At 46.3% G+C, this 12,885-nt stretch overlaps 1 protein-coding gene across 2 annotated transcripts in view; it reads right to left on the reverse strand.

Moving 5' to 3' along the window:
• Positions 1 to 8,509, reverse strand: part of AP1S3 (adaptor related protein complex 1 subunit sigma 3) — a 32,180-nt gene extending 23,671 nt beyond the window's left edge. Inside the window, exon 1 of one of the 2 annotated variants that reach the window (XM_084847123.1) lies at positions 8,378 to 8,509. In XM_084847123.1, coding sequence (XP_084703249.1) covers positions 8,378 to 8,380 — 3 coding nt within the window. In that variant the 5' untranslated portion in view covers positions 8,381 to 8,509. Of the gene's footprint in view, positions 1 to 8,078; positions 8,274 to 8,377 lie in introns of those variants that run through there. The other variant, XM_084847122.1, reaches the window with a different exon arrangement.
• Positions 8,510 to 12,885: the final 4,376 nt, after the last annotated feature.

Consider the following 12,885-nt stretch of genomic DNA (forward strand, 5'->3'; position numbering starts at 1 on the left):
CTGGCACTGGCTGTCACATTTACCCCCCCCCCCCGCCCCAACTACAGTTTGAGGCAGAATGCTGGACTGGGTGAGCTGATCCAACAACAAACCAATTTTTTGTTCTTATGTTTGGAACACAAACATAACTCCGAAGCATGAAAAACTTGTTTGACCAAAAGCCTGGTCCTATGTGTAGTGCCTTGGAAAGGAAGTCCCACTGAGTTCAGTGGACCTCTAAATCTTGAAAGTTATGCTCAAGACAGGCATCAACAATTAAGAAACTGAAACATTCTTGAAAACCAGGGAGAAACAAACAATGGGTTGAACCTCCCATCACCCCAATTACAGGCTTAGAAACTTTTTCAGAACAAAGGTTCCTGTGGCTAACCATTCCACTGAGGCTCCCCTTCTGGGGGCAGGTGGGCACCCACAAAAAAGTGGGTGGAGTCAAGACTAAAGTGGGGGCACATCCCACTCTCTCTCTCCCACACCCACAAACCTGCAGGGGTAAATTCTGAAGTACAGGTGCTCATAGCCACGCCCCCAAGGAGAGACCAGAAATCCAGAGAGCTGTGTTGATCCATATTAACAAACCAGTTCTATCAGTTTTCATTGGCACCAGGAGAAGGTCTTTTGTAAAACTAATGGGTCTTATTTGCCCACAGAAGGCCCAGTCTCCTGGAAATGCTTTGAATGATAACAGAGAACAATTCCGCTCTGCCCCGCCCCAGCTGCTGTGAGGATTGAAGATAAATTCAGAGGGAAGAGGGAATTCTGTAGGGGTGATAGATGACATCAGCATCCCTGCTAATAAAAAAGTGCTGGTGCTGCATCCCTGTGAGCCCTGACTCTACTACACCACTGCACATACCCATTCTCACACATATGCAAAGATGCACGCGCACGCACTCACTGCAGCAGCAATTAGGCTTGACAAAAGCCTTCACTGGCACTGATGGGAGTTTCCCCCCAAGCCTTATTTATTAGATTTATTGCAGTGTGTGGGGTGATTGAAGGGAAGGTTGCAGCTGGGGAGAGAAGGGTTAATCCTCCTCTTCCTCCATACTGTGACCCACCCCGCAATGTGAGGCTTTTTGCAAGCCTAACTGCAGTATGGGATGAAGCTGCACACCGGTTGGGGAGGCCTTGTGGACCATATTGAGCCCACAAGGCCCCCAGTTCCCCACCCCTGCACTAAAATGATTAACTGGAAAGACCTGAAACACTTCTGCACGATGCTTTTTGAAACCTTTATCATAAAGGTTAACACATCTGCAAAATTACACACAAGTTTTCAATATGAGTAATCAGTTTCAACTGATTTTTTTTTTTTTTAAACCAAGGTTTTCATAGATATTTTAGGCAACAACAATTGATTGAAGGAGGGAGGGCACCTCCAGTCCCAGGGGCAACCACAGGGTGGGAGGAGTGGTGACGAATGGATGTCCTCCGCGTTCCCACCACCTTGCTTTCGTGGGTAGATGGCCAATTTCGGCTGTCTAGCCACGGGACCTTGGAGCGTGGAAAGGGAAGGCGGGACGACACATAGGAAGTGCCATACCAGCACTTCTGACCTCCCCACCCCACCCCCAGGAACGCCCCATTTTCCCTGCTCTGCTCTGCCCTTCTGAGCGTGGAGCAGATCCACACTGCCTATGAGGCAGCATGGGAGGGAGTGGTGGTCGGTTCTCTGGGAACCGACCTTGGAGCGCGGGCTCCGAGGTCAGTTCCAGGGAACCGACCAATCCTATGGCCCTCTAGCCACTGACTAGTGGCCACAGGATTGCACCGTAATTCTTAAAATTCTGTAAACCTTCTATGGTGCGACCACACTTAGAATACTGTCTCCAGTTCTGGTCACCACACCTAAAAACAGATACTAGTGAGCTGGAAAAAGTACAGAAAAGAGCAACTAAAACAATCACGGGGTGAAGCAACTCCCCTATGAGGGAAGGTTACAACAGCAGGTTTAGCTTGGAAAAAGGTAAGGGGGGGGCATGATGGGTGTAAAAATTGTGCATCGTGAGGACAATGTGGATAGGGAGACATTTGTCTCCCTCTCTCATAATACTAATTTTTGTGAACCACCCAGAGAACTTTGGCTATTGGGCAGTATAGAAATGAAATGAATGAATGAATGAATACTAGAACCTGGGGTGATCCCATGAAGTTCATTGGTGGAAGATTCAGGACAGATAAAAGGAAGGACTTCTTCACACAGCACATAGTTAAACTATGGAATTCGCTACAACAAAATGTGGTGATGGCCACCACTTCGGATGGCTTTAAAAGCGGGTTACACAAATTCCTGGAGGAGAAGGCAATCAATGGTTACTGGTCCTGATGGCTGCGTGCTACTCCAGTATCAGAGGCAGTATGCGTGTGTATACCAGTTGCTGGGGAACATGGGCAGGTGGATGATGTTGCACTCATGTCCTGCTTGTGGGTTTCCCGTCGGCCACTGGTTGGCCACTGTGTGAACAGAGTACTGGACGAGATGGACCCTTGGTCTGATCCAGCATGGCTTTTCTTCTGTTCTAAATTAAATGTGCTTTACTGCAAATGTGTGCTCAGTCTGGCCAGAAATAAAGAGATGAAATGCAAAGTTGCATGACTCAGAAGACAGCATGTTAGATTGAGATTCAAATGCCAGCTTAAGCATGGACTCAGTCAGGGGAATAACAAGAATACCCATTATTACAACAGCAGCAAATAAACAGCTTCTGTGTTCCCCCTCTATAGCATGTCACAAAATTTACCCCATGTCCTGATATCATCATAATGTGCCTTGCTCCACGCCAGTTCCACATCATCTACTGCTGCTTGTGAGTGTTGGACACTCTGAATGCAATCTATACCAGGGCATGGGTTAAATTTGACTACACATTATGGAGAGGGGGAGAACTCAACAAGCGGATCTGCATTCAGCAATGATTCTGTGTTTTTCATAACTCCTCCCTCAGCCTCAGCTTCTAACTCACTCTTCCCCAACCTGGTGCCCTCCAGATGTTTTGGACTTCAAATCCCATCAGCCCTAGCCAGTATGGCCAATGGTCAGGAATGCTAGGAGTTGTAGTCCCAAACATCTGGAGGAAACAGGTTAGAGAAGGCTGTTCTAGCCTATGGTACTATCTTGGTCATGCTGAACTTGTGGAGTGTCCAAGGATGAAGAGTTGGAATGCCACCCTGGGTGATTCCCTGCAGCAGACAACATGGAAATGGCTCAGTGGAGCTGGTTGGTCTCTTCTCCCCCCCCCCACTTTGCATATATACTCCAAATGAGCCATCGCTATAAATACAAACAGCAGGGAGAGTCCATACAGCTCAGTGGTAAAGAACCTGCTTTGCATACAAAAAGGTCCTCGGTTTAATCATTGGCATCTCCAAGTATGGCTGGGAGAAACACCTGCCTGACACTCTGAAGATCAACTGCACATCAGTGTACATCAGGGGTGGGGAACCTCTTTCAGCCTGCAGGCCAAATTCAATGTTGAAGAAGTTCTCGGGGGCTGCATTCTGGGAGTGGCTGGGGCCAAAAATACAAAAGAACCTAAGATCGTGTAACTTAAAGCTCTTACTGCCAGTAACCAAACTTTAGGATTTTCAGCCTTCACGAACAGGGGGAAAGCTGCACAAAAGCTGGAAAACCACCAAATGATCAGTGGCTGGAGGAAAGGGATTGGAGCTATCTGGGGGACCCTGGAGGGCCAAGAGAGATTGATTTGCTCCCCAGGCCTGAGGTTTCCCACTCCTGGTGGACACAGTACTGAGCTGGATGGACAAAAGTTTTGATTCAGTATAAGGCAGCTTTATTTATTCCCCACCTTTCTCCCCCAAATGGTGCTCCCTGCTGCAGCTCACAAGCCGCAGCAGCACCAGCTCAGGCAACGGGCCTTGGCTGGAAGCAAGAGCATTTCTCATGATGTTATGTGGACTCAAGAATATTTCCCCACCAGCCCTTTGCTGCAACAGGTCCCATCCCCATCAAGATCAGCCCCTTGCCTCACTCACTTCACAAGTAAGACACAGGGCCCTCCGTGGCTGGATAGTGCAGCAGCCTCTGGGGTGAAGGGATCTGGAAAGGGAAGGGCTTGTACCTCTGGGCCGCTTGATCCCTCCCCAGTATGGTAGGCATATCCCTAATCCTATTTAAAATGCATAAAAACAACTTCTATCATTTGGCTATGTACCCTCCTGTCATTCCCTAGGAGTGATATAGGGTGGCCAGGCATCCTCTTTTACAGAGGACCGTCCTCTATTTGAAGGCATCCTCTGTTTGAGGCTGCCCTGTCCAATACCAGTATAAAAATAATGAACCATAAGAACTGTTGCCCATCAACAAGTTCACACCTGGACAGTAGGCTAAACCAGTGGGAACGCAGCTCACCTGGTCACAGTCTTTTGCACTAGTGTGATATCTACTGTATTTCTATTTAAATTATAATAATTGTTTCTAACTTTGCATCTCTACTTATAAATTAGCATGCACACATTTTTATGCAAATCAGCAGCCTCTTTTGTGGGAATGGATTTCCTCCTTGTTGGCTACCCTGGATGCACATACTAAGAAAGCCAATGTGACTGCTAGACAGTGGACTCTTTCACAGAATTGTAGAACCATAGAATAGTGGGGTTGGAAGGGGCCTACAAGGCCATCAAGTCCAACCCCCTGGCTCAACGCAAGAATCCAAGTCAGAGCATCCCTGACAGAAGGCTGTCCAGCCTCGTCTTGAACGCCTCCAGTGTGGGAGAGCCCACCACCTCCCTAGGGAATTGGTTCCATTGTCGTATTGCTCTAACAGTCAGGATGTTTTTCCTGATGTTCAGCCGGAATCTGGCTTCCTGTCACTTGAGCCCATTCTTCCGTGTCCTGCATTCTGGGATGATCGAGAAGAGATCCTGGCCTTCCTTTCTGTGACAACCTTTCAAGTACTTGAAGAGCGCTATCATATCTCCCCTCAGTCTTTGCTTCTCAAGGCTAAACATGCCCAGTTCTTTCAGTCTCTCTTCATGGGGCTTTGTTTTCAGTCCCCTGATCATCTTTGTTGCCCTCCTCTGAACCCTCTCCAGTTTGTCTGCATCCTTCTTAAAGTGTGGTGCCCAGAACTGGACACAGTACTCCAGATGAGACCTAACCAGTGCTGAGTAGAGGGGAACTAGTACTTCCTGGGATTTGGAAGCTATGCTTCTATTAATGCAGCCCAAAATAGCATTTGGCTTTTTTGCAGCCACATCACATTGTTGGCTCATATTCAGCTTGTGATCTACCACAATTCCAAGACCCTTCTCGCTTGTAGTGTTGTTGAGCCAAGTATTCCCCATCTTGTAACTGTGCATTTGGTTTCTTTTTCCTAGCTGCAGAACTTGGCATTTATCCCTATTAAATGTCATTCTCTTACCTAAGAGGCACTTTAGGAAAGTAGGAAGTTGCCTTAAACCAAGTCAGATCATCATCCAGCTACCCCAGGATTGTCTGTTCTGACAGGCAGCAGCAGCTTTCAGGCACAGATCTGCCCCCATCACCTGCTGCCTGACCCTCTTAAATGGACATGCCAGGGATCAAATCTGGGCCCTTTTGCATGCAGAACGTGTGCTCTGCTAGAGATGTACGGACTGCGCAAAATCTGCTCCATATGTGATTTGTGGATTGTCAGGTGCCTTTTGTTCCATCACCCGCCCACAGACGGATGTGAATATTTTCTTTCCGTCATGCAGAAAAATACAGAAATAATTATGTAAATATTTACATAAGTATTTACATAACTTATCCCACTATGTAACATTTAGTGTATTGTCCCCTATTCCATTCTACATTTCCTCAGCAGAAACTTACATATTTTTCTACGGATTTATATGCGTAAATTTCAGGAAAGTAAAGAAATCATCCGAAAGTCTATGGACTCCGCAGGGCCTGGGGGGGTCACTCCACAGCGGATTCTGCAGGTCGGATTCTTAGAAATCCAAGTTCATTTTAATCCATCTTGAATATCTCCAGCATCCCTAGCTCTGCCACAGACTATGGCTTTTCCCAGTCTCCTCCCCACCCCTTCTTGGATCCTGTCAGCAGAAAAAGGGGAGTTTCTTCACCACTACCACCACCACCACCACCACCATACCCTTTGTTAGAGTATACCCTTTGCTTTCAAATGAATCAAACCTTTTGGCACGTGTTGCCAGACTGCAACTTTGGAAATGCAACTATGAAGAATCCACCCACACTCCCATGGATTTCATATATTACATTAAACTATTCATTAGCACCATTCACTTTATAGACTCATTGAGCTATATAGAGCAAAATCAATACAATGAGAGAAAGGGAGGGGGAGTAAGTGAAAACATTTACAATAGCAAACATACAAATCAAAGACCAAAATCCACCCTGTGTGATTTCCTGCCCATGGGCCTACAAATGAAAAGTGCTGTTCACACTAACTAGGTGGATTGGCCAATAAGAAATCTATCAGGATGATCCCAGAGAAACCTGATTTTAGGCCTGGAATGTAGCTAAGCAGCGTAATCATCTGACCACCTCACCAACATATGCACTCTTTTATTTACTTGTCCTTGAACATTTCCAGAATGAATGGTACTAATGTATTTTGTCTCTTTCCTGTCCCCAGTCTTTACAGGCAGAATACATTTTAACATTAGCAAATAAATCACAGAACCAATCCCAGCAAAGGTACAAACAAAACTGCCATAAATCCTCTCAGTAGGTTACACATAAAACAAAGTAAGACATGGCGGTCCATAAGAAAAATGCCAACAACACCTTTATTCGGACCAACAGAATATGCCCCAAATTGTGGGCAAGCTTTTGAGACCTCTAGATCTCTTCATCAGGCAAGATGTTACAAAAAGTAGTGGGAGGGAGAGAAGAGGAGAGGGGGGAAAAGGCCAACTTGATCTTAAAGTCATGAAATCTGAATGGTCAGAATCTTAAAATGGAGAAGAGGAAGAGGTGTAGACTTAAATAGATTAGGCACTACTAGGTGTCCTCATGCAGGTTACACCTAGGGCTGTTCAGACAAAGAAACACTGGTTCCCCCAATTCACACCAAAACATACCACAAGCCGGAAGTTCAGAGTAAATTTGCATGCCGAAGTGCATGCAGATTGAACAGTTGTAGCCATCTCAAACCAGTAAGACAACCCACAATGCTACCATAGCCAGACAACTCTCAAGGTCATGATCCAGTTTTACCTAGAAGCTGATTCCTTCCTCACCTATGATGATTAGCTAAATCCTGACTATGAAGTAAAACCTGTCCAATGAATTCCACCCTGAACTAGGTAAATTTTATTGCAGCACATTCCTGCTCTCCCAAGGACATCATCCTTTAGTGCCTTAAAAGCAGTACAAGTGAAATAATCATAAAGAATCCATCAATGTCTTAACTAGAGAAAGGGAGAAATCCTGTTGAACGTTACTCACTTTTTCCTCACATATGTTCTCCCTCCCCAGCCCCACTTTTCACACCTGCATGGCATTCAGGTGCATCTCATTTTCACATAGGGGTGGGGGATAACTGCCCCTGTTGAACATCCACCTATCACACAGCTCTTGAAAACCCAGCACTAGCAGCCCCGTCCTGACCCCTTTGTAGGGGCATTGCTTCTAACCGCTTGATTGGTTGAGCTCTGGGGGCGGGGCCAAAGGAAAGTTTAACGTGGGTTTTCTGATTGGCACTCCACCTGAGTGTCTCGAAGAGCGTATTTTACAGGGATTGCCACTGCCTAACACAGCCTTCCCTACGCTGGCGCCCTCCAGACGTGTGGGGCTACAACTCTGGAGGGCGCCAGCTTGGGGGAACGCTGGGGTTAAGTTACGCCCAGTATCCCCATTGCTGAATCCCACAGAAGGGGACTTGGTAGGGGTTAAAACAGAAATTGGACGAGATCCCAGCTCCTCCAGCCAGGCCCTCTCTCCTTCCTCCCTGCTACTTGGCGCCGAATCAAGCAACAGGTGGGGAAAGGCACTGCACAGATAAGCCCTTGCGTGCCCTGTTCAGCGGGAAGGCCATTTCGTCCTCTCTCTGTTGATTCCTCCCCACCCGCCGCAGTGCACGCGGTGGGAGGGGGGGTCACTACACCTAGGAAGGGGGCAGGTAAAGAGCCGTTCCTTCGGTAGTCGCTCAATCGAGCCCAGAAAAGGCCCCCTCTCCCCTCTTCCCCAACGCCGAACGTCCGCGCAAAGCGGACGCCTCGTCGGACTTTCTGGGCAAAGCCAGGGATGAGCGCGGCGCTCAGGAGCCGCCGCCCGTCTACCAGCAGCCTGCACCGAGCCTGCTTCACCTGGATACCGCAGGTAGTTCCTCCTCCCGGTCGCCCGAGCCCCGACGCGGCTTCCCAGGCACGTTTCCCTCCCTCCTCCCAGCTACCCAGCACTTACCATGGCTGCTGCACAGACCCGCTTCCCTCGGGAGGCTCGGACCCCCCGCTCTGCCCTGCGCGGGTCTCCCCCCTCCCCCCCCGCGGCCACAGGTGAACTCCCAGCCGGGCGCCCTGCTTTCCCATAATGCCCGAAACTGAAAGTTATGGGCTCCTCCTCCCGCCCTCTCCCTCCTCGCCCGGCCTCTCGGTGTCACTCGGGCAACAGCCCCAGGGGCGCTTTGGAGAGGTTGCTCTGGGGAGGGAAAACGCACGTACGCGCGCGGGGGCGCGCACTCACGCACGCACCTCCTCTGCTCTCCCTGGTTTGGGACACTGTCGATGTAACCCGAGATTTTCTTGCAGTCTGCTGGCCTGCTGCAAGTGCCGAGCGCGGAGAGACTCCCCCGCGATGGGTCACCTGTAGCCGTGGGAGATGCTGCTGTTCTTGATCGCTCTCCGCCAGCGTGCATTGCAGCAGAACGTAAGGGAAAGGTGACCCTCAGCTTACAATTTCAATTTAGTTCAAGAGAAAGCGGCGGGGGGGGGGGGAGCGAGAGCGCGCGAAACAACATAAGAAGAGCCGTGATGGATCAGACCAAAGGGTCGTCCATCTAGTCCAATATTCTGTTCACACACTGGCCAACCAGCTGTCAACGGGAAATCCACAAGCAGGGCATGAGTGCAACAGCACCCTTCCGCCCCTCTTCCCCAGCAACTGGTGTACATAGGCTTACTGCTTCTGATTACTGGAGGTAGCATAGAGGCATCAGGACTAGTAGTACTTGATAGACTTCTCCAGGAATTTATCCCAACCCCCTTTTAAAGCTATCCAAATTGGTGGCCATTGCTACTTCTTGTGGTAGCAAATCCCATAGCTTAAATTACTGTGTGAAGAAATCTGCCCTTGTATCTGTCCTGAATCTCCCACTAATCAGGTTCATGGGATGACCCTGGGTTCTAGTATTATATGAGTGACTGAGAGAGAAATGTCTCTCCACTTTCTCCACACCACACATAATTTTGTACACCTCATATCTCCCTTTACTTGCCTTTATCCATTAACAAAATATTAATGCGACTGCACATCCTTGGGGCTGTTTCGCACATTAGGCAGAGGCAAAGATGGGTTTGCCACAGAGCATACACGGGTATTGGGGAACCCTTGGCCAAGCGATGCTCACTTATCCCCCTCTCTCACTATACTCATATGTAGCTGACCCAGTCCTAAGAGCAATATCTGAGGCCTTGCTATCTAGTCCACCCCTGGAAGTGGTTTGGTTGATGAGTAACAGTTACAAGGCCTTCTCTGGGGTGGCCCTGCATCTCCAGTATGAGCTGCCCAAGGAAATGGCATGCCCCCCACCACTGTTGCCCTTTAGGAAAATACTTCTGCAATCAGGTGATTTTATAGTTGTTACATTTAAGAACTATTTTAGCTGCTGCTGTTAATTGTGTGTTGTTGTTTAACTGAGAGTATAAATTTGGAAATTCTAATGTTGCCTTTGTTTTATTTCTTTATTTAACATTGTACAGACCACTTCATCTAAAAGAGTATCTGAGGGCAGTAGACACACATCCACATTTACAAAACAGTACACTCCAACTGAGAAAAGAAGGAAGGCCTCAAATGAGCATTCAAACATCTTTACAAGATTTTGGGTGTACATTTAAAACAGATTTAATAACACAATCCTATGCATGTTTACTCAGAATTCCTACTGTATTCATTGGTTCTTATTCCTGGGTAACTTTGTACAGGATTTCAGCCTTAGGTGTACACCTTAAAATGTACTGTGTGAAGGGCCTCTTAACCTTCCATTTGGTTGGAGATGAAGACCAAGAGGTTAAGCCAAAGAATATTGGGGTCTAAGAGAACTAGGAATTCTGGGAGAAGTTCCCTGAGTGATGTGACAAAAACCATATCAACTGCCATGTGACAGGAAGACAGGTGCACTCATTTTATCAGCTGCTTCTTCAGCATAAGATATCTAAACTAAAGGCATCTCTGGAAATTTTCCATAGGGAATTGTGTCACTGCTTTCCGAGTTACATCTGAACATTACACCCACAAGGAATATATGGCTGCAGACTTTTTATAGAAACATACAACTCATTCGCTCATGTTCAGGTTACTCTTGGGAATATTCTGTTCCAGCCTGAACTTGCTCTATGGTTAAGATTGGTATCTGAGGCTTTGCTCTCAATCCCACCCTTCCGTGACATTAGATGAGGGATAACCTGAAACAGGGACTAGATCTACTCTACTGATTTATCATGGTATTGAAGTGCACTGATAACTGTTGGGGCACACTACATGTACCATTTTGAAGTCTTATTTCCTGCTTTTTATTCCGCATTATCCAAAATACCGCAACAAATGTCACAGTGTGTTCTATGAGGTATAAATGCACAAGAGGGATATATCGTTACCAGGATGGGATCGTAATGATATGACATAAGGTGTAGATCTGGAGGGTCTTTTCTGCCCCATAGAGAGCTGCTGGACCCTTCTCCTTTAACTTTTAGTTTGTTGAAGAGCTTTCTGTTTTGGTGTGCTTTTGTGCGTGGTTTTATTCTGCTTATCTGCTGTTTTCTGCTTTTAGTCTGCTGCTGTTTTTAAATGCTTTGCTCTTATTAGGTTTTTTAGTTATTGTATTTTGTTTTTGTTGATCTTTGGAAGCTGCTTTGTGTGTATCATAGCAGAAAACTGGGATGATAAGTTGCATATTCCGTTTTCTGCAATTCCTATAATGTTCAAAGCCACTCGAAGCAATGTGGATGAGCTCTGTTGTTTCTGTTGTTTATGACTTAACATCGGGCAACTAACTAGAAAGATGTGATTATGACTGAGGCAACATCATTTGAAACACTGTGTTTGCATATTAGACAGACGCCCATTTCACATGCTCGCTCTTGGGAGACAGGGACACAATAAATAGACTTTAACAACAAAGTAAGCGTTATCTGCCAACTTTGCTGTGATATACTGGATTTTGAAAATGTTAAAATTTTGAGATGGGCAAGTTGTGCAAAGTTTAAAAATGCTCACTCATGATATCACTATGGGAAAATGCATGTAGAATTAGCACATTAACGTTGCTCAAACTCTCAATTTTTTAAGGTTTTCAAACTTCTGTACATGATAGTTTAAGGTTAGTCTGAATAATCTTTCAAGGATCCCTCCCCCAGCTCTGTGAGTCTGATAGTGAAGAGATTGTTAGAATGGATCAAAGTGGTTGGGCAAGTTTGTCCTAGCAGATTCCCTGCTGTTACGGAGATTAGCTGAATGGTGGCTGCCTTCAGAGATGGCTTACTTTTCTCTCTGCCCTCCCTAAGGAATGTTAAGGAAATCAACCCTGACTGCTTATTGGAAGGACAGATACTGAAGCTGAAGCTCAAATATTTTGGCCACCTAATGCGAAGAGAAAAGTCACTGGAAAAGTCACTGATGCTGGGAAAGATTGAAGGCAAAAGGAGAAGGGGACCGCAGAGGATGAGATGGCTAGATAGCATCATCGATGTAATAAATATGAACTTGAGCACACTCCGGGAGAGAGCGGAGGACAAGAAGGCCTGGCGTGCTATGGTCCATGGGGTCATGAAGAGTCGGACATGACTTAACGACTGAACAAATGTGAGAAGAACAGAAGCAAGCTAAGTGTCTGTGTGTGGATAGCAGGAAGACAGTCTGTGCTGGATCTGAAAAGGAGGCAGAGAGCTGACTCACTCTCTGCATGGAGATTTTGGGTTCCCTAAACAGCTGATGGGGAGCAGGAATCTGTGGAGTGTTAAAAAGCTGTAGATGCTCTTCCTCTGAATATATGTGCAAAGAAACCCTATATGATAGAAATACCACAAGTCTCTAGTCACCTTCTTCTAAGGAAATTGAATCCTGAGCAAGTGCTAGAACGCCTGAAATTTTTCACTGCTTGGAAGTGGGGTACACAGATATAACACTAGCAAAGTTGTCAAATCCATTTTCTAAGTAAGGAAAACAGTGAGTTTTCTGCCATTCAGAATAGGTATAGGTAAATTCCAATATTGGATTGATCTTGGTATTCCAAAAATGGCTTCAGTAATGCTGTGTTTGGGATGGTTCTGTGTTACACCTCTGCTTTGCCAGTGCAGTCCCTGGAATCAGCCTGGCCCCTCTGAGCAATGCAAAATAGTGAAACATTTCACTTGGTCTGACTGCCTAGTTGACAAGAAGCAATTCAGGTGGACGAGACGACTTGGTTTCCAACCAATGTTTGTCCTCTTAAAGCCATTGCTATTAAATGTCCACAAATCCAGATATTCTAGTTGAACTGGTTTGTGGATTTCCTTCTCCTTTATAATTTTCTTATCCATTGCTTTCATGTTAACTATAGCATTGAATCCAACGTTAGTCTTCATTGAAATGAATGGGACTTAAGTTAGTTATTTCAGTGGGTCGACTCTAAGTAGGACTAACATTAGATTCAACACATTGACCATAGTATTCACATTTCTGTTGTTTATGACTTAATCACATCTTCCTTCTTAGTT

This window comes from Heloderma suspectum, chromosome 3 (assembly GCF_057233095.1).
Source record: "Heloderma suspectum isolate Gila_16-S chromosome 3, 16-S_ref, whole genome shotgun sequence".
NCBI classification, from domain to species: Eukaryota; Metazoa; Chordata; class Lepidosauria; order Squamata; family Helodermatidae; genus Heloderma; species Heloderma suspectum.